At 41.4% G+C, this 27,200-nt stretch overlaps 1 protein-coding gene across 1 annotated transcript; it reads right to left on the bottom strand.

Annotated features, from left to right (window-relative positions):
• Positions 1-318: 318 nt before the first annotated feature.
• On the bottom strand, positions 319-18,466 carry wnt9a (wingless-type MMTV integration site family, member 9A). Its single transcript, XM_029525689.1, has 4 exons — positions 18,344-18,466; positions 5,857-6,116; positions 5,484-5,746; positions 319-2,899 (listed from the first exon to the last, which is right to left on the bottom strand). The coding sequence occupies exons 1-4, from the start codon at positions 18,433-18,435 to the stop codon at positions 2,399-2,401; spliced, it is 1,116 nt and encodes a 371-aa protein (XP_029381549.1). The 5' UTR covers positions 18,436-18,466; the 3' UTR covers positions 319-2,398.
• Positions 18,467-27,200: the final 8,734 nt, after the last annotated feature.

Here is a 27,200-nt window from a genome sequence, read left to right as displayed (position 1 = left end):
AAAATGCTTGGAATTCACCTCACGACAAAGAAGCTGAGCAAAGCTCTCTTCCCCAAAAATGATTTTGCTACACGGGATAATGGTTTGCGTTCAAATATCATGCATGATAATCATATTACTCCAACATTTAACCATCTATTTGGATCTTTTAAGGATGTTTGGTATCATCCTTAACACTGTACAACCTGTTACAACAGCCGGGTGCTGTTTCCACCGATTCTTTTTGCTACCAATTTCTGTTTCAGTTGCTTGTGAGAATGGAACATGTGCCTCACTTTTGTCTCTATACCACAGGAGAAGAAACCATTGCTATTTACATTTTTTTTTTTTTTTTTAAAGAGAGACACTGTACTGCGCTGTATCGATAAATACAGAACTTTAAATACTTTAGGGCTTTTGGGCTTCAGTGCGTGAATGGTGCTATAATACAAAGCTGGGTCCCTCACTCAGTAGTTAATTCACACCCATTGAAAACAAGGCATATAATGTCCTATATCTTATAGTATCTAACATAACGTACCCAGAAGCTAAGTACTGAGAATACAATGAAATATTATTGTCTGCATTTGTGAGTGCGCAGGCATTTCTCATGAAATGAAACCTTTGACTTCATGGTTGTCTTATAGTGATAATTTGACATTTTGGAATATCAACTTATTCGCTTTCCTCCTGAGAATTGGAGGAGAAAAGCGATACTGCTCTCATATCTGTCCGGTTAATATGAAACTACAGCCAATAACTGGTTCCCTCAATCTAGCATAAAGACAAATAGGAGGAAACGGCTAACTTAGCTGGTGGCAGAAGCCTCCTTGTTCTATGCAAGAAAGAAAATAAGTCTATTTGCCAAAACGTCAAACTACTGCTTCAAGCTGTCATTGCCGTTAAAAAACAGACATCCGAATGAAGACAGCGTGTTAGCAGAACCCCAGTGTTTGCGTTTAGACTCAACTCGCTGAACACTATGCAAACATTATTCTCATAAAATATATTTATGTTAGCTATGAGGCTTATAATTTCATCTTCACTTGACCAATTTCGCAAGCTAGATTTCCGTCTTGAGTGCCCCAATGCGTGCACTGAAAGATGCAGCTCCCACTGTAAATGCTGCACGTCTGCGCGTTGAACATGGCTCAATCAAATCGTGGCAGCTGAGGAGGAGTGAGGATGTGAAATGGTCGGGGGGGCTACATTCCTCATTCAAATCCTTATGTAGATTTAAGCTCTGCAGAGCTCCACGATTTTCGATCTCAGTCACACATGGACCATTTGCTGGATAAAATAAACACCTGTTGCAACGCTACTGGCTATAATAGCAAGGCTCTTGTCATGTCCAACTTGGATCATTTCTGTATTTGCAGTATTTTTATTTATTTATTTTTTTTTTATATAGTGGTTTAAGTTATTCCCTGAACACTGGTTCGCTCAAGGCCGAGAATAGCCTAAACTGACTGGTTTAGTTATTTTCTGTTAATGCATTTACTAACAGCTTCATATTATTTTACAAAAAAAAAAAAGAAAGAAAAAAAATGATTATTTATTATTATAATTTTTTTTTTTTTTTTTTTAACTTTTTTTCCTCCTCCTCCTTGTGAAGGAGTAGTCCCATAGGATCTATAAATTATCCACAGCAAGACGACGGACACAAGTGTGCTGCTTTCCAAAGGGCCTTGTCAACATGAATCAAGAAAAAGAATGAGCGAGAACACACAAACAACATATATTTGTGTGGTTAGTGGTTTGTTTTAACATAGTTAGATAAGTGGCTTGTATAGTGTCATTACAATATAACTGAATTTATGTACATAGATATGCAAACACACAATGTGTGCGTGTGTAAATATGTGCGTGTAGAATAAATCTTACACCCTGTCTTTTTCTTTTTGCAGTCTCTGAATATAGTTTTCATTGCCGTCACCCCCCCCCCCTTTATCTATCGCGTGCTCACATACAAACACATATGTAAAAACTGACAGACATACATACGCCATTATTCTCAGAAAACCAGTCTGTTGGTGTTACAGTCTTTGAAGGGGCTCCCCTATAACTGGATGCCAATCGTTGTTTTCTTTCTATTTTCTTGTTTGAAGATGTGTATGGATTTTGTTAATAGGAAAATAAAAGCTACTCTCTTCAAGGCAACACTGTGACAAAAAGCTTGAGATGCTGACCCAGTTGTCTGAAAGGGTTTTTAAATTCTGCAAGCCCCGGACACAGGGGGTCACACAGGACCTCTGAACCCCAACCCTCAGAAATCCCTCAAAGTGCTTATTGCTTCTCCATCGGCTCGTTCCTCTTTGTTCAGACACGAAAGCAAAGCCATGTTTGACAACAAGAGCAACCACTCCTCTTCAAGATGACCATCTTTCACTTGCTCCACTGCAAAAGGCTGCTGGCTGGTTTATCCTTTGCAGGTATAAACCTCTTCTCTCTGCGTGCACTGCTTGCATTCAACGTAGCAGCACCAGCGCACCTGGCACTGGCACGGTCTGGTCACCTCCCTACTCTGAGTGTTGTGGCCTCGTCCGCAGCAGATAGCTTCGCAGTTCTTATCCTTGTAGCACTTGCGGGCCGCTGTGCCCGATGAGTACTTGCTGGGTCTACAGAAACTGGGCGAGTCCTCGATGTGCAGCAGGTCCATAGTGCGAGGGATCTGATCGTTCAGACCGGGCAGGGGCTGCGGCTGCTGCGGCGGCTGCAGCTGGCTCCGGCCCGTGGAGATCTCTCCCTCCCCTGTCGCCTCATTGGTGGAGCTGCCAACTTTGACAGAGGTCTCGTATCGCTGCTTCAGCTGCTTTCCGATCTCGTGGAAGGGCAGAAGTTGTCTCCAGCAGGTCTGGACGGTGCAGGAACCAGAGACGCCGTGGCATTTGCAAGTGGTCTCCACTCCTGCCTTGATTACCTGGTGCAGATGCAGAGCAACACTGTTAACTGCCGTGAAACATAAAACAAATCTAATGAAAGCTGTAGAATTTAATGAGAATCTGTTTAGTAAGCAGCAGTTCAAGGAGTCAAATTACCTAAATATGTTCTAAATTAAATGATATTCAGTAGTTTGGGAGGAACATAGATGTAATGGAAAGTTAGTACATTCACTGCTCCTTTCTTAATAAAAGGGAAAACCAGAGCTTTACTTATTGGTCGTGAACTAAAGGAGAACAATATAACACTTTGTCTGAGGTTGCATATAAAATACTAAGTGAATAATGGTCGGTGGGAGGACTTATTCTATTATGATAACCATGGATGACATTTTGATTAAACTGTTATTATGAAAAGTGAGGGGAGCTCCTTCCTTTCAAGCACCCACATATAGACGGCGCTGCGTGTTCGTAGTTGACGTAATAGTACTGTGAGCAGGTCAAGCGAGCACTTTGGCAGAAAATACAAGTCTTTGTTTCTGAAATATGTAAATGCACAATATCATAATGGCGAGTGATAAATTGAGATTGTCGGGGGGGGACTACATGTTGTCTTCAAGCTACTTCACTTTGTAACAGTCAGCCAAAGTTCACTGAAGCATCAACCACATTGTCAGAGGCAGTGTGTGCAAAAATCAATGACAATAACACATTGTCTTCAATGAGGTTTGGATAGCATCAACATTTTTTTTTCTCAGGCTGTGAAAGAGATCGGGAGAACAGGAAGTGCATATTCATCACAGCAGCAGGTCAAGAAAATTTGATAGGTCAGCTTTTAAAAGTCGAGGGGATGCAGAGACTAGCACATTCCAGTTTCTTTCTCCGTGTGGGAATTCATCCTGAATGAATGTGGTACACCTCACTACATGTGCAAATAACAAAAAAAAAAAAAAAAAAAAGAGAGAGAAGGAGCAAAAAACAAGGCTATAAATCTTTTATCACAAATATAATCTCCTGAGAAATTAGATTTTTGGAGAGTCAAGCTGAAAAGGAAGAGCCTACATTGGTCTTCTGGGAGAGGTTTGTGTCTGCTAACATTTGGGAAGTGTGCCTCTACTATAATTCACTTTGAAAACCAAAATTGAAAATGGTTACAATATGAGAAAAGCCGAGCAAAAGCAACAGCATCCAGGCCTTAGGTTTGCTTTGGCTCTAATGATTAAGACCGTACCCTGTTTTTTATTTTATTTCCAAGATGAAAAACCCATATTTGCTCACCACAAACAATTCCTGAATTGAGCAAGAAGGCAAGTGAGAGACTTTGCCTATCTAATCTGAAAAAGAAAACCAAATATTGACTAATGAGCACTTTAAGATTTCTCCAAATTTCCAGTCCAGTGGCAATTACTTTAATTAGTTTAAATTCCTTTTTCTTTTCTTTTTTTTTTCTAGCTTTAATGAAGGCGGTTCAAAACTCAACAGTATTGGTGTAACAATCTCACCCTCTCTCTCTCCCGGGATGCCCCACATATAACTTTATCAGTGTCATGCTTTCGTGGTCATGTTAAATTCTCCTGTGGTCGCTTAAACCATATGTTTGGACAGTGTGTTTTGTCTTGGACAGCAGTCATTTACCAGCACTGTAATGTTTAATCTGTGTAACAATGGCTAAATGAAAGATATGGTAGGAGCCTGTATCCGGGATTTGGCACTTCATGTTGATGTTTGTCGACATAATTGAAGCGGAGAGCATTGTAGTATCACAGTTTTCCCACCGTTTAAACTGATTCATGTGAGCAATTAGCTAACATTTCTGTTTAAATAGTGTCCGTGAGTCCAAATGAAGTCTGGCCTCTGTTCAAACTATTTTTATGAGTGCGTCATGTACACATCGTTGCTTTGGAAATTATGACTTTAATAAAAAACAAAACTAAGATGACCTTTTGATGTTAACTCCCCAAATTTTTCTAACATAACACAGATATACAAAAGTAACTGTCTGTCTTAAATCAAGTTTAATGCTAAGGTAAATTATGAGCTAATAAAATAGTAATAATACTTTTTTATTACTGTTAGTTCCAGATAAGCTACGATAATGAAGGCATGACTGGAAAGTTAAAACATTAAAAGGTCACTCCAACAAGTCAATATTTCACTTTTGATGTTGGGGGACTCACAAGAGACAAATTAAAGCAACAGAGGCTGAGATATTTTCGCTTTCTGCTCTATAATACACTTTCAATAACACAAATCAACTTTTGCCTCTGTCTCTCTGTCTTGAAAAGCTAGAGTTGAATAAATTAAACTTCACTAAATACTTCAATTTCTTTTTATTTTTGGCCTACTGGGAATTGTGAACGTTTAAAGTCATGTTTGTGTGAATGTGAATCCAAGAGAGAAGAGCAAAACCAAAATGCTGAGCTGAAAGATGCTAAAACACTCATGGATCTACAGATATGAATGACCTGTTTCACAACATGGTCATGTGATCCACCAATGACAGGAATATATTTATTAAATTCACTTCTCAGACTCAGAAAAGCGTTTTCATAGCTTCATGCAGCTGTTTTCACTGGCTGAGAATGTTCCTTAGTAAATCAACATCGACATAGAGCCTCTCGTTACCTTCATGCCCACATTTGTGTTGTGCATGTCCACGCGTGCACGCAGGTCCTTGTTTGAGCGTTTGCCCAGGAAATCTTTGACAAACTTGTTAGCGTATTTGAGGTTGTCTCCGCAGCCTCCCCACTGCCACGCCTTGCGGTTCTCCAGGTCGGGGGCCTCGTCACATGTGCAACGCTCCATGCGTCCTGCGCTGCAAGCCTTGGCCATCGCGTGGGTCAGGCCTGCCGAGGAGATGGCGTACAGGAAGGCTGTCTCTTTAAATCCTGCAGTGTGCAGTAGAATGACAAGTGAGAAAAAAAGAAAAGGGAGGAATGAATGCAGAAACAAAAGCTGCATGCTGCATGAGTTTAAAAAGGCCAAGACCTGCTCATACCTCTTTTCAGTATGTTGGCTCGGTGACGCCCCTCTAAGGTGCAGTTCCACCTCTCGAAGCGGAATTGATACTGGCATTCTAGGGCGCTCATGGTGATGGCCTCTCTCAGGGTCTCCGCCACGCCCGGGTCTCGTCTGCACATCCTGCGCTGCTTTTTTTCCAGTTTGAGCCGGTCGCACAGCTTGTAGTGGGCCCTGCCCAGGTTCTCCTCTGGTAGAGAGTTCAGTGGCAGGATAGACAACGGTTCATTACCTGTCAACCTGGAGGGAAAGATCATAGACACGGTCCGGTCATTTCAAACAGTGCAAACAGGGAGTGGATACATCTTGATAAAGCATCTAATAAAGCACAGGATGCCGACCTTCCTGGATAAACAATTAGAGTTGCAAAGATATACTACATAAACAGCACAGGAAGCACAGCTGGGGCATATAATGCCCAAAAGTTTGGTTAATGTTCAAATGAATTCTGATGTTCGGTGGTTAATGTTCAGGGGAAATTCAACATTTGCTGGAGATTGAGATCAACCTCCAACACAGGCATGTCTGTGTGTAGAGCAATTCTCAAGTTTATCAAAGTTCCTGAAACTGTTTTATCCATCTGTAACAGAACCAGCAGCTCACTGCCCGCAGTATTGTGAAATTTAGATTGCGACGGTAATTTGTGTATTATGGTTGATAAGGTGTTCGGCCAGTCTGAGGACATATTCTAAACAATGGCATGCAGCGAGCGTGACAGTCGTACCGCATGTATGTGAAACAGTAGCCAGTGGATACTTGGTTTAATATTTAGATTGTATCCTGAGGGGGAATGTCACTCACTGAACATGATCACACTGCAGGATTTACACACTCATTATAACAAAGTCCCCATAACAAAAGTCCAGTATTCAGGGTCTTAAAGCTGCAATCCATTTGAAATATAACAAGCGTAAGTCGCACTTCTAAACATGGTATGGAGAACATGTGGTAGACTTGCTCTCCTTTCGTCAGTTTATTTAAAGGAAGCATATATAAAACACACAAAGCAGGGACTGCCACATTGCTGGCAAAACAGACAACCAGCGTTCTGAGGTTGTGATGGGGAACGCAGAGCATTACTTTCATAAACACACACAGGGGACATGACTGTCAGCCTGTGACAATTTTGGTCACACCAACTGACAGGATTGGCATTGTAGTTGTTCATTATGTATAATTTCTGGCCTCCTTTACACCCTTAAAGTATAACTGAAGAATAAATGGATTTACTGAACTCACAAAAGTCCGAAGGCCGACGTGTCTTTGCAGACAAACTCTGGATATTTAAAAGGCCTGGTTGTGTATGGATTGACACCTCGCTTAAAGCTACATAGATGAAATGCAGCACTTTGACAGGTTGCGGTGTTCGTCTTCATGCTTGTAAAAGAGCTTCTAGCTTTGTGGTGTATGTCCCACAGGTCCGTTACATGACAGTGAACGGAGGCAAATAACAGGAAGATGATGCACTCTGTTTCCATCACTATCTGTTGTTACGATGAATTTAAGTCAACAGTCTGTGCTTGTTAACCAATCATCCCTTTAAGGGTGTGCAACATAATATATACCCAACTAAACTTAAAGAAGTTCAACTAAATGAGTGTCAAGAGTAACCACAGCCAATGGGAAAGCTGCCATGAGTGTACAAGAAATTATTCTACAATATTGCTGTAAAGGAGCACAGGACTCCCTGGACGTCCACACCAGTTTAGTTAATGTACCAGTTGTGTTGACCGGTGAGCTACATTTTTACTTCATGACTGTTTACTGGAGAAGATTCTGTCACCACTCACATTCCATCCAGTCAACAGCAGAAGGTCAACGAAGTTCGTCAACAAGAGATTTGTTTTATTAAGTCCAATAACTGACTGAAATGTTTCCCCTCGAGTGGAGGATTTCATACCGATGGACTTAATAGCTCACATATGCCATGAGATATTGTCTTTTCAGTGTATTTGCAGCCTAGTTGAGGATCTGAGCAGTCAAATCAAAGAAGAGGAATCAGGATTTGCTTTCAGATTGGGTCAAATGGTTTCCTCTTTACAATACTTGTTTGCCTTTCCTTAACTTGTCTGACAGCTATGAATTTTCAAATGGAAACCTGGCAAGCTGTGTCTTGACAGAGATTGGTCTCCCAACAGACTCAGAGTAAAAAAAAAAAAAAAAAAAAAAAAAAAATATGTATGGTTAGAGGAGTACAGAGTGAGGCATACACATTTCACAAAAACTGGGTCTCTCTGAATAACTGACATTTTCCTCTTAATTGTTTCATGCTTTGTTAAAATACGCTGGGTTAACAACGCCAAGGAAATATGTTCAAGGTGCCAAAGCAAACAGTTCCAGCTGACCCAGTATGTTACATATGACTGACAGCCGTTTCACAACATTTCTATGGCAAGAGCACAGTCGGAGTTTGAATGATGGGGCCACGTGGAGTACCTGCATAAATCCATTTGAAGCAACAGTCTGGAAGAAAACTCCAAACTCTTTTCCAAATCCTCGCTACACAGGAAGGCAGTTTACTGCAGCACGCATCTGCAAATTACCAAGCAAAGCTGTACTGCGCATAAGCATTTGCTCAGTACCACCAAAGTGACGCGCACATTCCTCAGTGGACATGGATGGTCGCACATATCAGCATCAAAATCTTCTAAAAGCCCACATGCCTGCCAAAACAGGAGACCATTAGAGTGGCAGGCTTCAACTGTCTCTGTGACGTCTGACTGTCTGAGACAGAGAGAGGGTCTGAGCAGCGCTGGTGGGAAGCCAAAGTTGACATGACACTGATCCCAGCGCTACTGTCTGTGCTAGAAACATGCCTTTGTGTTAAAAAGCTGCAAAGACAGCCCAAAGGCAAAGTGCAGAGGGGAGAGATTTAAGAGTGGAGAAACACCTCAGGAGAAGACTCTACTTTCCAACCGTAGTGTCACCGATGTTTACCCAGTCCTGTCTGTGATCTACTCTGTTCTTTGTGGTTGTACTTTTTCTGATATTTGCAGGAGAGTGGTGTTAAATGTCAATCACTCTTCACTCTTTAATTTAGACTTGCTGGAAATTGAAGATGATATTCTCCTTAGATGCAGCACTTTGACTCCCGTAGTCACACAACACATTCCAAAATGGTGATGTACAGAAAACAAACAAAAAAAAAAAAAAAAAAAAAATATATATATATATATATATATATATATATATATACCACCCTGCTGTTTGCTGAGGAATGAACTCAGTCAACTCAGTCAGAGAGGGAAAAAAAAAAAAGAACTGGAAAACAGAACAGTGGTTGAATCACAAAAATCATTACACATCTGAACTTCAAATCTGAAAATGGAAAAAAAGAAACCTAGGTCTTCGCAATTCAATGTTTTCCTTTAACTATTGACCACTTTTATGTGGGAAAAATGGAAAAACACAGCCACATGTCATCTCTAAAAACCAAGTGAGTTTTATGACTGTATTAAATGGGTCCAGTCACTTTTTAATAATAAATCCTTCGTATAAAGATCATCCTAACAGACTACATGAGTTATAAGTACAACTCTTTCAAATTGTAAAAGAATTGTCTGACTGATTTGCCGTATCACTCAGATTTTTATGACTGGATTATTTTTCTCTATCAAATTTGTCCATTTTCAGATTGATAACATTTGTGGAATATATGCTTGATGAAGCAATCAGTGACAAAAATTCCCATTGAGAGATAACTGTTCAATAAAAGGATGAAGAAAGAATTTATCAAACATTTATGAACAGCTTTTTTCTTTCTTTTTCTCAGCCAAAACTCTCTGTCTCTCTTTTCTAAACAGTACTTGATTGGTTGATTGGGAAATGGCACCAAACCCAATATTGGCACCGTACTGAATTAAGAGTAAAACCGTGTACGGTTGTTTTCACACCATGGATCATTTTCTGTAAGTGTTTTTGTTTGAGGTGTTGGCACGGCAACATCAGCTACACGTGGAATATAACTCCAACGTATAAAACTCATTATCCTGCGTGAGGTTTAACTCTTGCTGGTGTTTGCTCAGCTTTGCTTTCCGTTCGCACACTTGCCTCCACGCACTCCGCTCAGACACCACTGACCCACTCATGCAGCGCCTCCACCACTGTCTTTCACTTAGTAACACTGCTGTTTGTTTAGGCCTTTCTCTCCACCTGTCAGCACCTCGCATTGCCCGTGACATTGACTTTATATACATTTTCCAATGCGGCGGGTTGGCTGAGGAGGCCTTGCTTTACGCCACAGAGCAGAGGAGTCAATTTCTCGGAGAAATCATTGACCAGTACTCGACTTTGCCTGCTAATTTTGCCCGTTCTTCACTTCTTTGGTATGTAAATAGTTAAAGAAACTTAATAATACCTAAACTCTTAGATAGTTAAAACATATGCTTTAACTTTCTTAGCCTGACTTAAGTGCTCGCTCCATATATAATCTACAAACACATATAGCTTTGTAACTGACGGTGCTACTCATATACCCACACAACCATAGATAAACAGAGGCAGCTTACCACATGTGGTATGGATCAAGTTCTCCAACTAGTCAACTTTACCAACAAGAGGCTGTGAACTGAAACAATTAATGGATCAAAAAATAAATAAATTATAATGTTGAAAACTGATGAATCTTTTAAGAACGCCACAAGATACTAAGGATACTGAAATAAATAAATTAAATTCATTAAACCTATATATTACTGATAGCTTTAATGTTGGCCAGTTGCAAGTTTGCTTCAGATATTCAGTTGTCATTAGCTAGCTGGTCCAACAGAGGAGACTAACAAATTTTCAACTGCAAAATTTCCCCCTGAATACACTATGACGTTGTAACCCATTTATACAAAATGTTGCTGTTTGTTATGTTTTAAAATGATTGTTTGTTGATAAATCGCTGATTTTTGTAAAAGCTCTTTTAGCTCTGTTGTGCAAAATCATTGTCGAGCTACAGGAAGTCTCCAAATACAAATATTTCTGGTGTTTTCCCTGATACATAGTTAAGAATGAATTCATCTGTTTATTATCACCCCTCAATCCAGACTAACGGGTGCTGACAACATTCGTGTATGCAGTTACCATTTATACGCATTTGAGTGTGCGCACGCGTGCACGTGCATGTGGGAACTTACAACCTTAAGTCAACACCTACGAGAATCAGTCAGGGCTGAACGCGCCCGGGCAGAAAAAGCAACAAAAGCTGCAGTTTCTCCATCAGCCTGAACTTGCAGGTTGTGTGGTCTGGTGTCTCCTAGATCACAACTAAGCAACCAACCCCCCTTTTTCCTTCTCCTCCTCCTTTTTTCCTCTTCCCCAAACTCCTCCTATTCCCACTGGTCAATTACTCTAAACGAATGCCAATCATTCCGCCCAGCTGTTGGCTCAAAACAAAGCCTCCTCTAGACAAAACCACCGCTGTCTGCAAACGCAGCCTACACAAGACAATGACAGACATGAAAATGTGTCCGGGAACAGTTCAACTGTCATGAAGACAAACTACCGTGCTCAGCGGAGGTTTATCTGTGTATAATAGATGGGGGGGAAAAAAAGAAGTTCGTATTATACATGAAACTAAAAATGTAGTTTTTGTAGAAAATTTAACTTGCAAGTGCTGATCTCCTTTTCTCTCGTTCATGTTTTCCCCCCTGCACTAACAGGATATAAAATGCTCCTTTAGGGGGGAAAAAAGTGTGTGTTTTTCTCAGAAATGTTGGATGAACTTCAGACCACCCTGCCCAAGTCCCATCTGGTGTATCACGGCCCAGGCCATGCCAGAGGTAGTAGGAATGTGAGTGTGTGTGGTGTTTTCCCTCTGGCTCACTCTAACTATGGCTGACAATGTGCTCCACGGCTTAGGCTTGAATAATTGAAGAAACCATGAATCAGTGTTGAATGGCTCTCTGGTGGAAGGAGGCTCCAGGCTGTTGTCCACCTCCAAGACGTTTATAAGGGAAGAGAAGTGAATCCTGCTCTGAACTCAGGCACTTTCTGTGGAGTGACAAAGTTGTTTTGTTTAGTTTTTTTTCTCAAACTCACTAAGACGAGAAATGGGGGGAAAGAGTAAACGATTATGTATGAGGCTAAGATAAGATTAGTGACTGGTTGAAAGTGCTAAGAGTTGTGACTACTCCTGACAAGCTGTGACTGACACAGCACAGAAATATGACAAAACAAAGTGGCCCGGGCCTGGGATTTAGTAAGTCACCATTAGTTAGGTAATGAGTGTTTCTGTTTGGTGAGAATGTCCAACTGCATTTAGAATCACTGCTATTCACATTGTGAAGCAGGAAAGTCCGTTATCTTTTATGACTTAACAGGATATGACCCAGAGTTATGTCATCTGCTGTCCATTCTGGTCATTTACAACCCACATAGGCCGCATCAGACTATTCCCACTAACCCACCGATCGTGTCAAGTTCCCGGACTTGGACTCTCTTGATATTGTGAATGTGAATGACATGATGCAATAGGCAGACTTTCTTTTCAATCCGTGTGTTCTCATTCAGTTTTTTTCACTTAAAGTCACACCATAACAATATATCTCTTTTTCAATTCATAAAAAGGAAGTACAGTCACTGTTCAGACTAATTTTTTAATCCATAGCCATGAACGCAAGCACTGGTAGCTGAGCAGTAGGGACTACAGGACCAGGTTTGGGAAAGGGAGTGTGGGGCATGATAAGAGGTTTAACTGCTATGTGAGAACTCAAGGCTTCTAAGGTCAGCAGCTCAGTTATAGTCACTGTGTGACTGGCACAGATTGGGCGCGTTGCAGTGTCCGCATGACTCCCCTGTTCTAGCCTACACCATGGCACAGAGCGGCCCTGTACCAGCGCACCGACGCACCAAACACGTTCAGGCAAACATACTGTACTCGGCTCTCACCCATTTTGCACATGCTGACACAAGACCCAGACTGTGGTTATTTGGCGGCGGAACACAACAGTTTTGCCTACAAACTGTGTGAAATTAAAAGAGAGAGAGAGGAAAAAAAAAAAGAAGAGCAAAAGAACAAATTTAAATGTCAAAAACTGGAAATATCAGATTTGCTAGTTTCTGTTGTGCCAAGAAAAAAAGAAAAAAAACACTTGTGAATAAACCAAGCGTGCAAAGTCAAACCACAAAGTCCAAAACAAAACAGTAGCTGTTTTGAATCACTCATGCCTCAGTAACTGCGAGTGGCTGAGTTCATTAACAGTTATTTACTCTTATTACTGAGAGATCTACAGAACACATTGTATTTGATCTGCAGTGAGATGTTGGAGCTCAGAGGATTGCTGTGACAGTAATTATGAAGTCAAACGTGGGTTACTGTTAACCTGAAGTGTCAGGGTCTGTGCACGGACACACACTTCGTTTATCTGCAAGTAGAAGCAAACAGTTGGACATCATGCAACTGGGACCAAAAAAAAAAAAAAAAATGTATGATATCCGTGCTCATTTATGTCAGCGTGTCTCACTGTCCATTGTCAAATCAGTGCTGAGGCTTTTATGGATAAACACGCCTTATGGGCCAAACGCTATCTTATATAATAACGCTGATTTAGTTAAAGCACACATTCGAGTATCTGAGTGCAGGTCAGGTCATCCTATAGGATTACGTTTATACAAGATCCAGGTAAAGTACATTAACAGTCTGACCTTCCTGTTCAGAAAGGGTTTCATCAGCTTTCTTTCATCATTTATGAAATTTCACATATTTTCCAAACAGATGTGATGTTTTAGATTATTTTATATTGGCTGCTGTCAGAAGAGGCTTTTTAAAAAAAAAGAAAATCTAAACATCTACGTGAGTTATGCGTGAGAAATGTACAGATACTCTACAGATGACCAAAACCTTCACCGAGGGTTTGTCAGTCTACTAATCTTAGCATTTGTCAAGTGCTGTGTCTCTTCTATCCCCACAAACTAGGCAGAGAAAACTTGCCTGCGGTTTTACGATGGAAAACACAGGACATAGTGGTCTCACTAACTAGCATCATCTCATCAATGCCTGACCACTAAAAGTATCTTGAGTCTATATTAGTTTTCCTGTTTTGCAAATTGCCCATGTCTCCAGCTCCATCTGCAAAGATCATCATGTGCAGCTCGGCCAACAAGAGTTTCCTTCAATGGGAGTTACCCTCCCATATCTTCAGACTATCCACCAATCATGTTCACAGCTGACTTGTGGGACTGAGCCGAAGCTGCCGTCCTTTTAAACTCAAATGTGGCTTAGCTGCAGTCTCTTCGGCCCGCTGATGACACCAGTCTCTCAGATGTGAGCTGGCCAAACTCGTTTTTAAAAGCCTCACCAAATCTTCAGCAGCATTCAGCACGGCCATGTTAGTCCAGTGAGCCCCAAAACCCCAAAAAAACGACAACTACAGATGCAGCTGAAACAATCAAACGGTGTATGTGCACCAACTTCTACGGCTTCTGATGTTTGTAAAATCAGTGTTGATTAGACACTGTTCTCTCTTCACGGAGGTGATTTTGTTTTTTGTTTGTTTTTTTCTCTTGTACACCTCAAGCAGGTTGACCACAACCAAGCGCACTTGGAGCTGTTTTCATTTCGTAACATTACATTTACACAGACATGGCTGCCTCTTAGGGTTGATGTTTTCACATTTCAATTCCCACTCTCATAGTGTTACACAAAAAAAGTTTTCAAAGTGCTGATGAAGGACCATCCTGCGCTCCCAGAAAACACTGCACCACCCTGTGGCATCCACAGGTGTAGCAGGCCTTTCTAGAGGGATATCAGATAGCAGAGCACTCAAAGAAAAGCCCAAATCTGGATGTATCAAACTGATATATAGTAATATATAAACAAAAACAAGGCTCTCTCTCCTCAGAGATATTAATATTGGGTCTCATCTAAGCCCCCAGGTTTTGTGTGATCTCACCACACTACACAGTCACACCGCCAGCGCTGCGAGGATCCTATCTTCTTGGCTTAAAGTAAAGTGATACCCTTTGAGGTGTGGCTGCGGTTGCAGGATATCCTATGAAGTTGGGAAATCCCTCTATCAACGGTGCTCCCCACCCTGCTGCACGTCAGGGCTAATCAGTCCTTCAGGCCTGGTAATGAGACGGCCGCCACCACTGTCTGCCAGGCAACGCCAGTCTGAACCCACACTAACTCTGCTGCTCCTAATGAGTGGTAATCACCCAGCAGCTCCCCACAAACCGCTGCAGGGATGCCGGCACGCACATGAGGCAGGCAAACCAGAAGACTGGAGGGGAGAAGGAGAACCAAAGGAAATGTTTACATGGAGGAGCTTAAAAAACAACTTGTAACATTTTTTCGTGCTGTGCGAAAGAAATGAGGCTCTTTTAAAGTTTTAAAACGCACTGCTGTTTGATACCCACCAGGAACTAATTCAGCAGAGTGATAAAAACCTTTTACGGCCGCTTGCTGAAAAATCGCTCCTCATCAGTAAATTTACACACATCCCATTTGTTATCCTGTTGTTTTTGGCATGCTGCCTCACTTAATGGAGCGCTGAAAACAATAATACCATCTAAAAGGGTACCGGCTCTACTTCAGGAACAAACTGATGATAGAGTGTTTAAGGATATCACAGTAATTAAATAGCAAGTGATAGCAACCGCTATATTTGCCTCTTCCGGATGCTGTGGTGCCTCAGTGATTGGTAAATCCCAGCTGCGTGGCTGTGGGCAGCCTTCCTGTGTATGTCACACATGAGCTAAATAAAAACAAACTTTTGACTCAGTGTTAGTGCGCACATTCAGCGCAGTTTACAAGACCGCAGAATGCCTTTTACTAAAAACTCAAAACTGAAACCAACACAGTCTTCCCAGATAGGACTCCGCTGGGGTCAACCGAGCAGACAAATCACTTCCTTCTCCTGCAATATCTCGCGAAGGCGCTGTAACCTGCAAGTCTGCGAAAGGAAAGCCCAAAGCACATCTCCCGTTCAAACTCTAATGATAACGGATTTAGCCAAACCAGCACCTGCCACAACAGGCTGAGGGAAGGAAAATGAGTGCTCACATTCTTGCGGCAAGGGATGACAATTTAAGCGAGTGCTCGACTACGCCAGGAATCCCACCCCACCCTCAGCTGCGCAGACTATGGGCAGGAGAGATTGTGTTTATGTTACACTTACGCTCCACCGCACTCTGGAAATTGGGTATGCAACATTGACCCTCTATTTTGAGTAAATCAGTACCCAGGAGGCCCTAGGATGCCTCGTGCTCATGGAATATTTATTTGAACAGGTTTATGTTAGTATGTCCCACAGTCAAAGCTGAGCAGGACTGTGCTGGAGTGTGACCGGTGTCAGGTTTCTGGGAAGTTGGCCACGGGGCAGTCACATTCAGTATCTGTGTCACCTGTGCAGCCTCTTTCAGTATGTTTCGTGTTCCTCAGCGTCAGGGTTAAATCATTCACTGACACTCATTCATATTCTCTCCTCACTGGGCCGCAGAATAATAAATCAGCAGTATTGTAATACCACATGTCTCTCAGCGCTACGCGGACCTCAGATAGAGAACAGACTGACAGACGGGGCTGAAAACAAGTGCGAACTGAATAAGTAAATGTACATTACCATTAGTACCATTAAGGCTGATGTGAGTGCCAACTTGACATGTCAGCTTTAAAAACACACTGCTTACCAAGGACGACACTGCAACGGGGAGCGGGGCTGAAACAGAGAGCAGGGTTTACGTTTATGCTCCTACTGCAACCTTAGAGCTGCAACGAAACCACAGGCAGAGTCAGACATTGAAAGCACTTGATATATGCATGTGCATTACAGATGATGACGTTTTACTGTTTCCAGCGTGCAGCGCTATTACAGGTGCCACACAGGATGTTTGCATGACACACTTTCCAAAGATGAGTGCCAACACTTTGGTGCAACACCCAAGAGAACAACATTTACCGAGAGATGTGAAAAACTGGGTGTGAAGAACAACCATCCGGCTTATTCAGGCAGAATTTAATCGAGCAGCTCACTGAAACTGACATCCTTGCGTGGCTGGCCTGTCCTTTTTTGTTTGTATTTTCTCCAGACCTCTCTACCTTATTTAGGATAAGCTGAAGAAAGTAAAACCCCCTTCTGCAGCTCAACAGGTCTAACAGGCCCTGAGGGGACTTGCAGATTCACAACAGTTCCCATATCACCTAACACTCCTGGATCCGGCACAACACCCATACCTCCCATAAATTTGACTCTGCTGGAAAGGCCTCAAGTGTCATCACTCCACAGTCTACAGTCATTTGTCTCCTTGCACCTCTGTGCTGTTTGCAGCACCACTAACAACCCACATCAACACACATATTTGGACAAACTAATATTGGACCCCCCCCCCAAAAAAAAAAAAAAAGCTATATTTTGATTTTTGGATCAAAACTCCAGGTGCTCTCCTCTCTGACACTCTGACCCTTGTTTGAATGACCTTGGCCTCCCCACGCTGAAAATGTTCTGAAGCAGAGCAGGGTACTGAGTTCAGTGCATTAGTAGCCGCTCTAAGGTGGAGGTCATAGTGGGCTACACCTTAAATCCAAGGCGTTCCCTGGGAATGACTTACTTTGAAATGTACACCCTTCTGCTGTTTCTAAGTTAAACATTATTGTGTATATGACATGATTCATGAAGGGCTAGATCTTTTATACAGATTAATTTCCCGACACGTGTTCCAGAGTGTTTTTTAAACTGGATGGAGGCAGCAGAAAAAGAAAAGGAGAAAGAAAAAGCCCCTGCCGGAGTTGTGTGATGTTTATGCTGGATGGGGGATTTTTCTGTGCAAGCTGAGCAGACGTTTCGGCCACCAGATTGCTTTATTGTTACCAGCTGTTGAGTCTGAGGCATATATACACTCACCTTTCGCTCCTCGGCTGTTTTCAGAGTCGACTGAGGATATGATTTTTTATTTTTTTTTTTAAATTGTGAAAAATAATCACCTGCCATTCAGGCGGGCCAGGGGATCCTTTACAGCGGCCCGCTGACTCAATTGTCGGGGAAAGAATGGGGTGAACTCCGGCCGGCCAACATTACTGCGGGGCTGCCATCATATACCTTATAATAGATGCCGTGTTGATGGGCTATACTGTTTCGTTTGCCTGCTGAGACATTTGCTGACACTGCTTGTTTAAAAAAAAAAAAGAAAAAAGAAAAAGATGATTGTCAGCAGCTTTAGTGAGGCCAAATCATGTGCAGACAACCTGCTGCAGCCACCAGCTGTGAAGCCGCTGAGCGCTGCTCAACCTCCGCCAAGTGACCCGCAACTTACCCGCAGTCAGATATCAATCTGAACATGTGTGAAGATGAATCAAAATCAACCCCCCCCCCCTCCCTCCTCCAGAGCTACTGGCAGAGACAGAAGTTTTCACACTCGGTTTGGCGCTTTGGTTGAAGTTAAAGGGGAATAAAAGTTGTTCGCCGGCTTTCGCAGTTCAGGAACCAATCAGATCAATGAAAGCAGCATCATGGACTCGGCTGGTTGTGTCGGTCAGCACTTACCCGAAATATGCTGCGGTTGGTCCAGGCAGGTTGAGAAGATGCACTATAACTGTGAATGATAACCATCCCAGGAGTAGGTGTCCATCCAGCATTTTGCTGCGGCTCCAGGGCAGATCATTTCGTTTCTCCTGAGTAGCTGTGTAAAATCCTTTGCCCAATGTTCAACACCTCTTATACAGAGAGGAGCTCTGCGCTCCTCCCATCAGCAGAGAGAGAGGCAGAGAGAGAGAGAGAGAGAGAGAGAGGAGGGGGGAGTGATAGGGAAATACACAGAGAGCTCAACTGATTCACAATTCAGATCAATCCTCCTGCTTGTCCTCATCAATGACTGACAGGACCGTCTCTGTGTCTGCAGACTGAGGTCAGTCCGACAGAGGCGGCCTATCGTTTCCAAACTCCTCCATGCCAGAAAGGGAAGGTACAGATTGGCCTTTTCAATGAACTTTACAAACCAGTTTACCCAAGTTGTGTAGAATGTGACGTGTTGTTAAGTATATCTGCAGAAAAAGGTAACTCCACCAAAGTTTTGACGAAACAATCTGAAGTGAAACTGAAGAAGATAGTGTGACGCGATCAAATGCTTCTTCTGTAACTGGACCTTTGGCTGAGATTTATTTTTTCAAATTTCAAATGTACTTTTTGGCATATCTGTACTCTGTATCAGCCTAAATAGGTGCTGTCTATATCAGGCAAGGACATATTCATTGCATATGTGCATTTTATTGCAGGCCATTGTTGCCTTTGACGAATTTACAGAATATCACACATTGTAACTAAATCAGCTGTAGAAAAATGAGTGAGATTTACTCCAGTTAGATCACAGTAAAATGTACTTAAACGTCCATCAGCATTATCATTTCATAAACATGTTTGGGTTTTTTTTTGTTTTTTGTTTTTTTTACATAAACTCGAGTTCAACCTCAAAGTTCATTGTGGAATTTGAATTTAAGTGCATTCGCTGTCATATCTGTGGTGATTTCATTGGTGAAAAATGCACCGTATGCTGCATATGCGGCTTCCGGCCTATAGTTAGTTCTGGTGTAAGATTGTCTGTGGAAGTGAAATATCAGTCTGGTCTTGCCTTTTTTTACGAGACACAGTGAGCAGTTCCACTAAACCACATGTGCTGAGGTGAGTTCACCCGCAGTTCACAACGAAAAAAGAAAATTAGTCAGCAAATATAACTCTAGGCAATTTCACAAGAACAGAGGACAAGACCTTTAATCACTTTGCAGAAATATCATATTGAGCACCATAAATCAATTGGCAAATTATCAATCATTCTTGCAAGTAATCCCAACTGTTTGTCAGGCCTGCTCTTGAAAAATATTTAATCTTCCTACGCATTTGATTGCATAAGATGTCGAGATTATCAAAACCTTTAGTTATTGTCCTAGACAACCTTCTCTAACATGCAATCAGTGTTGACACTCTTGTTTTGGAAAATTAGGCTCCATCTTCACACAATACGTGAACACATAATCCAGGGAAGCTTCACTCGATCCAATAATGACTTGTTTGCCAAATCAGTTAAAGAATTAAAGGTTAATATTGTTTGTTTTCCTCATTATTTTCTTATGTTCAGACATAGACTGAACAGTTAGTTATTCTTTCCAGGATACTTCACTGGCATGACAGCAATATTTCCATATTTGTTGACTAAAGTTGACCTTTGCATAACTGACTGCTCACCAGCTGAAAATGTCTTTAGTCATGGACAACCCTATTTAAACTCCTGTGTAAACACCTTTCAGTGGCTCAGCTACCACCTGAAACCTTTTGTGTCTTCATACACCTTGATTTCTGGCACCTTAAGAGAAAAGCATCTGAACTTGGGAAGGGTCCAGGTTTTCTCATCTACACCTGGGGGAACACTCCTGCCAGGATTTGGGATGAAGTCTATTCATTCCTGAACTCAAACAATATCCAGCCCGTTTACCACAGATCACAAACAGTCAAAGAGGAGCCAAGTGTCTTCACTGAGCCAAGTTTCTGCTTTCTGTGTGTAAACAATATAGCGTCTTAAATTGAAGAGCAAAGTGAGCAAACTTGATAATTATTGTTGCATGTTTCACTTGAAAGTGGATCACTGTCACTCATTCCTATCAACAGATCATCAATGTTTGCACATTTGAACAAAAGTTACACGACTATTAGTCAACACTCCCGGTTGAGTCGCCGCACCAAGGAAGGTTTTCTTCCAAGAATTAAAGACAATTAAGAAGAATTAAAAAAAAAAAAAGAAAATTGCCACGCTTAAGATCTCTTAATTTACACCTTCTAATTTGTTTGTTTATTTTAGACAAATAAGAAACAAGTGGAGAAATCGCCAGTAATATTTGTTATTTTCTGACAATGGCTTCATATTTCATCCATATTTAAGTGGCACAAAAATGAACAGTGTTTGAATTCAGAGGTTGGATCTGTTGAACACTCCTTCAAATGTGGACGAAACATGCGGCCCTCTTTTCCTGAGCGATGTAGGATCCAATGGGTGGATACTTCAAAGTCCGAGCTATCCCAGGATTCATTGCACACCAGGAATGAAAACAGCAGTAAAACTGTACAAACTTATCAAAATCGGAGGTCGTAAAATTTTGCGGTTTTGTGGGGGTGGGGGAGAATTGTCATTAAGCTTGCTGGGCAACAGGAGCGATGTTTTACAACGCAATGATGAAGTAAGGCGCAACTGAAAATCTTCCAATCGGACAAACCGCGTGTGTGTACGTGTGTTGTTTTGTTTTTTGTTTTTATTAAATGTAAAAAAAGGAGCTTAACTGTGTTCAAACAGGGTTATTGATAGATAATGTCACGGACTTATGTCAGCTCAGGGCATAAGTCTTTTTAAATCTGCTTTTTGGTTGATTTCACATTCAACTCACAGTCAACATCACTTCAGAAGAAAAACAGGTGAGCACTTGAATGAATTTTTTTTCAACATTATAAGCCTGTCAGTCATTTCTTCAGGGCAGTTATTCAAAAGCTCGTAGGCCTCCAGAGAGGGCCCTGCTTCTTAATAACACCTGGTTTTAAGCAGATCAGCAGGAGGGTTTGTCAGTACATGACAAGAATGGACACTAATCCCAAGCAATACCCACTGGTCCTGCATGTCTCTTGAGTGGGATAATTGATTCCCACACCCTTCTTGAAACACACTTGCCCCTCTACTCAGACCCAGCAAGCAACAAAACAGAGCTTGTTTCATTCTGATGTCGAGGGAACACATCCATGAGGCCAAAGCGTGTTTTTTTTTTTTTTGTTTGTTTGTTTTTTGTTTTGTTTTTTTAACAGCTCTCCTGTGAGGGTTGAAGTGGTAGCAGAAATTTGTTTGGTAATGAACGCTCATCTCCGTCAGGAGTGTTTCCCTTCCTGTTGTTGGTGATACTACCGTCCATTACTCTGCCACTTTCTGCCGCTAGGATTCATCTCAGAAGCCACCACCCCATAGATAAGGAAAGAAAATGCATTTTAGAGGTGAATATTATAGATGCCCCTGAAAAGCTGACGTATCAGATGTCACCCTTAAGGACGGGTGTAGAGAAGCCAGCTTTGTTCCACCTCCAAGTGTGACTAGAATAGTCAGCTCAGATTAGCCTGCAGTGTAACATTTCTTTGCAATTACAATGACGGTCCTCTGGGCATTGAGGTTAGTCTGAGCACCGACTATTCAAATGAGATGGAATGTGCTGTAGGATGTTGATGGAGTTTGAGGAATTTCCATAAAAGGAGCAATCTCGTAAAGCGCATTATCTTCGACAAACATTGTGTCAAGGCACCTGTTGCGTGTGAATTTCCAATATTCTACAGAGGAGATCCAGAAGGATGGAGATGATTAATTTAATGCGAGACAGATTTTATCTCATTTAATGTTATGCAGCCTACAGAGTGCATATAAAACATAATATTACATTTCATATAAAAAAGTCATTTTGAATAAAGAGCAAAGATTTGATTTCTCCTCCCTGTCTTCAGAGTCTTATGTATTAGCCTTGGTCTGACCTTGTCTTGATATCACATCCCTGGAGAGGAATTTAAATCGTATCCGTCCAATCCCAACCCAGTTACCACCAAACTCCTCGTTCTCACCAACCCTACTCTACTGCAGGGCCACATGATCTTTTCCATGTACCAGACATAATTTGTGGCTTAGGTTTGGAGGCTGACGGTGCGTCTGCGCCACTCTGCTGTTTCAGGCGTCGGGTGCACCATGTGCAGCAGTTCTCAGGATTCAGGAAAAGTCTGTCCTCGGGGGCTGGAGAGGTAGCTGTTGTTTTTGAATCCTCAGTACGAGCACTGTCAGTCTCCTCATATGGTTTGACTGCATCTATGGGAGAATACACACCAGGCACCCTGGAGATTAACAGTGATTAAAGAAACAGCCTTTCACTTCCCAAATAATTAACAACACAACTAAAATCAGACGAAGACGCCACCAAAAAAACTCCTCTCACACCTCAGAAGATCACAGAGCTCAAGTCCAGTTGTGTCTTCCAAACTCACCTGGTGTGCAGAGACCCAAATATTAATTTTAGATAAAAAGAGGAGCACCTTGCTATCACAAAAATACCATCGTGGAATTCACTCCCAGTGCTTCATTTGTGGCATGTAACCTATGGTCTGCGCACATTTTCTAGTGAAGTGTTATGACACACTTGAGCCAAATTGCATGTGTGCATGTGGCTACTTGTCCTTACTTGAAAATGTTTAAGTAGGCACATCCAAGCTGCTGCTGTGTAACTGCGAGAGAACACATTTAACTTTTCCTGTCTTACAAACAGTGACATTAACACCTGACATTAACACCAAACCGCGGCCTACAATGTCTTTTATTGAAAACGTTGCATTATATGATCCGATCCGGTCTTTGGTTTCCCAGCAGCTTGTGAAAAACTCAGCTTGAACGGTGTTTACAGAGTTGCAACTCTCTATTTGCTTTACTTATAAGGAACACGGCCGTTCATCGAGGTTGACAACATTTCACTGGAGACAGAATCGTCTGCAGTGACACAAGAAGGTTGTGACATGTGAAGAGTCAGAGCCAGGAAATTACAGGTTGCTGTAGGTAGATGGAGGACATGGTAGACACATACCAAATAGGAAAGAGCAACATGTGGAGTTGTTGGAATGAATGACAGCTGGTACGATCTGCTTTACTTAGCATTAATGAAACAAGACAAGAGTCCAGCTGAGCAGCTGGATCCAGTTCAGCCTCCCTCTCAGCTGATCACGACCTGAGATGACCCAGAGAAAAAGTGTCAGTAAGGAAAAGTCCAGGGATGAACAGAGGACTGAAGTAAGGTGGAGAAGTGGAAATGTTCTCTCTCAGTGCTTGACAGAAAACACTGCACCGTGATATGACATCCAGGGCTGTCCCTGTAATTAAAGCTGCATTGTCTCTTCTTGTTCTCTGGCTTCATCCTGCTTGCTTAATGTGTGACCTCAGCGCTAACACAGCGGCATCTGAGTCCCTCTAAGGCAAAGCCTCCTGACCCAAGACTATCAGACTGTTTATGACTTCAGTTATGAACAAAATGAGACTTTGCAGGCTTAACATGTTGACAGGAGAAATAGTTCTAGTCCTTCGGGTGCATCAATTTGCTTAGATATCAGTTGCTAATATCTAGTTTTAAAATCATACCAGACATTTGTTTCCCCTCTTTTATATTCTGTTAGTCTGGCTTTGAACAACTTTTAACTACTTAAAAGTACCTTTGTGGGACTAAAGGGAACAGTAAACATAAAACCCCAAATTTGGTCCTTGATCTTTTCCCATTGAAATGCTATTCTTTATTCATGTATTTTTATATTCCTACACACCTGAGATCTGCTTCTTTTTTAAGTCAAACTATGAAACTTTAATAAGTCTGGAATGAATATTGTTGTAAGAAATTCTGATCTTGCATCTTGTATATGCCTTTTTAAATATATGATCCACTTCATTTCCCAAATTTGTCACTGGTTCCAATTGGCCTAAATATCTGGGCTTACTCTCAGCGAACATACTATATGATGATGTGCTGTAGGCGGGTACTGAGCTGAAACACGGCAAATTTGACCTCAGAGACTCACAGAACAGTTTACATTAAGATTGGAAGTTGTCTCCCATGATTTCTTATCAGAAGCCTTTTTACACCCTGTATTACCAAGAGGCAGGCAGGCAAGATAGGGACGTCAACGCCTGTGGTAATGCCCATCCTGAAGATAAAGTAAAGACCCTTTGCTTTGTTTCCCATGTCTGGAAAATGAAGTACGAGAGGGAAGTTATGAGTTGTTTCCAGGTGTGAGCTTGTGGGGTGTGTTGCAACTTACTGAGGCACAACTCTTCCCCCTTTCTCCTGGAAAGATTATAGCTCAAACAGGAGTCTTGTTTGAGTCCGCTTCTGTCTCACAGAAGAAGGACATCTACCGTAAGACAGCAGAATACGCAACAGAATAGCTGAAGCTGGGAAGCAGAGTGGCAAAATCCACATCAGAAAAATTCAGATCTCATCAAAATCATACAAATTGTTGATTCTAAACACAATAAAATAATACAAGATGACTATTATCACTTAGGGAAATCTGCATCGTTGCAGCGGCACTGGGTCATAGACGGGGCTGGTGTGAGCGTAGAACGAAGAAACATACGATGAAATGTATTTTAAAAGGAAATGCACATGTTGGGTAGGGCTGCACATCGTTTACATGCTGTTTTCAACTGAGCAGTCTTCACATGATTTTTTTTTTAGGTTGCACGTTAATTACAAAATTCAAATTTTGATAAAATTTAAGATATTTGGAAAAATTACCAATATTTGGAAAAATTACCAAAAATAGAAAATACCATGTATGGACCACGCAGTTTGGTTTTTATTTTTTTCTCCCCCCCCCCCCCCCTTTTTTTTTTTTGTCTCTTTCTAATTTTGGCTGTGACAATAGATATTGTGATTCCACTACAATGCTGACATCTAGTGGCTCTGTCCCATGTGTACACAATACAGCTGCATATTTCAATTCTGGAGCCCATGAAATCTCTTGTGTATTTGCTGCAGCTTCTCGAATGCACAAATGAGTATTAACAGCTTCATGGTACACAAGGAAAATATTCATGGAAAAGGGAGTGAAGTAATGAAAATGTGATGAATTCAATATTTGTGTATTGCATGATGTTAGCGTGGCTGTGTTATGTCAAACAGCAGGAGTCTGACTGAAGCCTATGATGCAGAGCAATGACAAGACTCGCTTGTGGGGCATGACACTGGGCGAATGGTATTTCACTAAGTGACATCATCATCACGGTGAGGTCACCGCAGGCACACAGAGGTGCCATGATGTCCGTCTGTTTGCTCAGGGGAAAAACCTGGATGGACAGGCTGCAGAGACGGAGGCAGAGGGGTGGGAATGTGCTGGTGGAGATGAAATGAGCATAAAGCACTTACTTGTGAAATACTTTTGAAACTGATTACTCTGAAGGAGCGGGGCTAATGAATGAACTTATCTGGCATCTATCTTTACAAGCTGAACATTATTTTAACACATTATTTTTTTTTTTTTTTTTTGCAGTTTCGTTCATATTTAGCTCCAAAGTTTGACTGGCCTCAGTTCAAAAGGAGCTCTACTTCATTGAAATGCTGAAACACTTGAATTTACTATGAATATATCTGTCTTCCCTTGATTAATAATTTTCATTAAGGTAATACAATGTTAACTATAATATGGATGAGATAAGGGAAATAAGTAGAATAAAGTCATTAATGGCATCATCCTTGGTGATCTGAGCAATAGCCAAAGAAGTTTTCTGGTCCTATTTTAGGAATGTAGGAGAATAAACTTTTAAAACTACAATTAAGACTCTGGAAATCTCACATACAGTGATCATAACCAATTGTCATTAATATTCAAAGTAAATTAGTGACTCAGCAACATGTGAGCAGTGTTGGTGTTAGATCTGACTTTAGCTAATTTATATACATCTGTTTCAGTGATCTTACAGATGTTGTGACGTAGGAGGGGGGGGGGGCATTTGGGATGTTGTGAAGATGAGATACCAACGTAATAACCAACGAATATAAGGTGTGACTAAGAGCAGTGCAGGAAAATCACCAGTGGAAGCAAAACCGCTGGGAATGTGTTCTTATTCAACCATGTCCGGTGTGCAGAACATGTGTAGTGCAGAGCTGATCCCACTAGGTGGCGCTAACTTCATGTTGCCTCTGGGCCTTTGAAGGTTGTGACCCAGACAGTCGATAATGTGCCGTATCTGGACACCTTTTTGGATGTAATGTAATAATGAGAAATAAATGTTGTGTAACCGCTGCACAAAGCAAGGTGCAGGTCGACAACAAGTGATAATCTGGAAGAAATGGTCAGCGTCGTGTTAGTCTGGAGAGCAGTGAGACTGCTGAGCTGTCCACGCTTCAAAGTCAAATAACTGAGGGGATAAAAACGGACACACAAAATGAAACATTCAAATACAAAAATATATATATATATATATTTTTTTTTTTTTCAGTTTTTATGAAAAGCTGGTTAAAAAGAAACAGTCTCTGTTGCCAACACGCTGCATTACGGACTCTGTATGTTCAGCTCTGTTATCAACCTTTTAATCACAGTTTGTTTTTTGTTTTTTTAAGCACATCTTTCCGCATCACAGGGGAAGAAACAAAATAGCAGTATTTGCACATTTAATTTCTCCGACAATAGATTTATTTCATTCATTTATTCTGAAGTTTTAATTAAAAATCTCTCCTCCCTGGTGTAAACATTTAATTTTTAATTTCTTTATTTTTTGTCTAGTCAATCGATTTCATTAAATACTGCAATTTATCCTTACCCAACATTTACTGATATTTGATGGCCCACAACTAGAATAGTGCAC

Source organism: Echeneis naucrates, chromosome 17 (genome assembly GCF_900963305.1).
Source record: "Echeneis naucrates chromosome 17, fEcheNa1.1, whole genome shotgun sequence".
Classification (NCBI taxonomy): Eukaryota; Metazoa; Chordata; class Actinopteri; order Carangiformes; family Echeneidae; genus Echeneis; species Echeneis naucrates.
The sequence above is the reverse complement of the archived record's forward strand: the minus strand, read 5'-3'. Positions and strand labels throughout refer to the sequence as shown.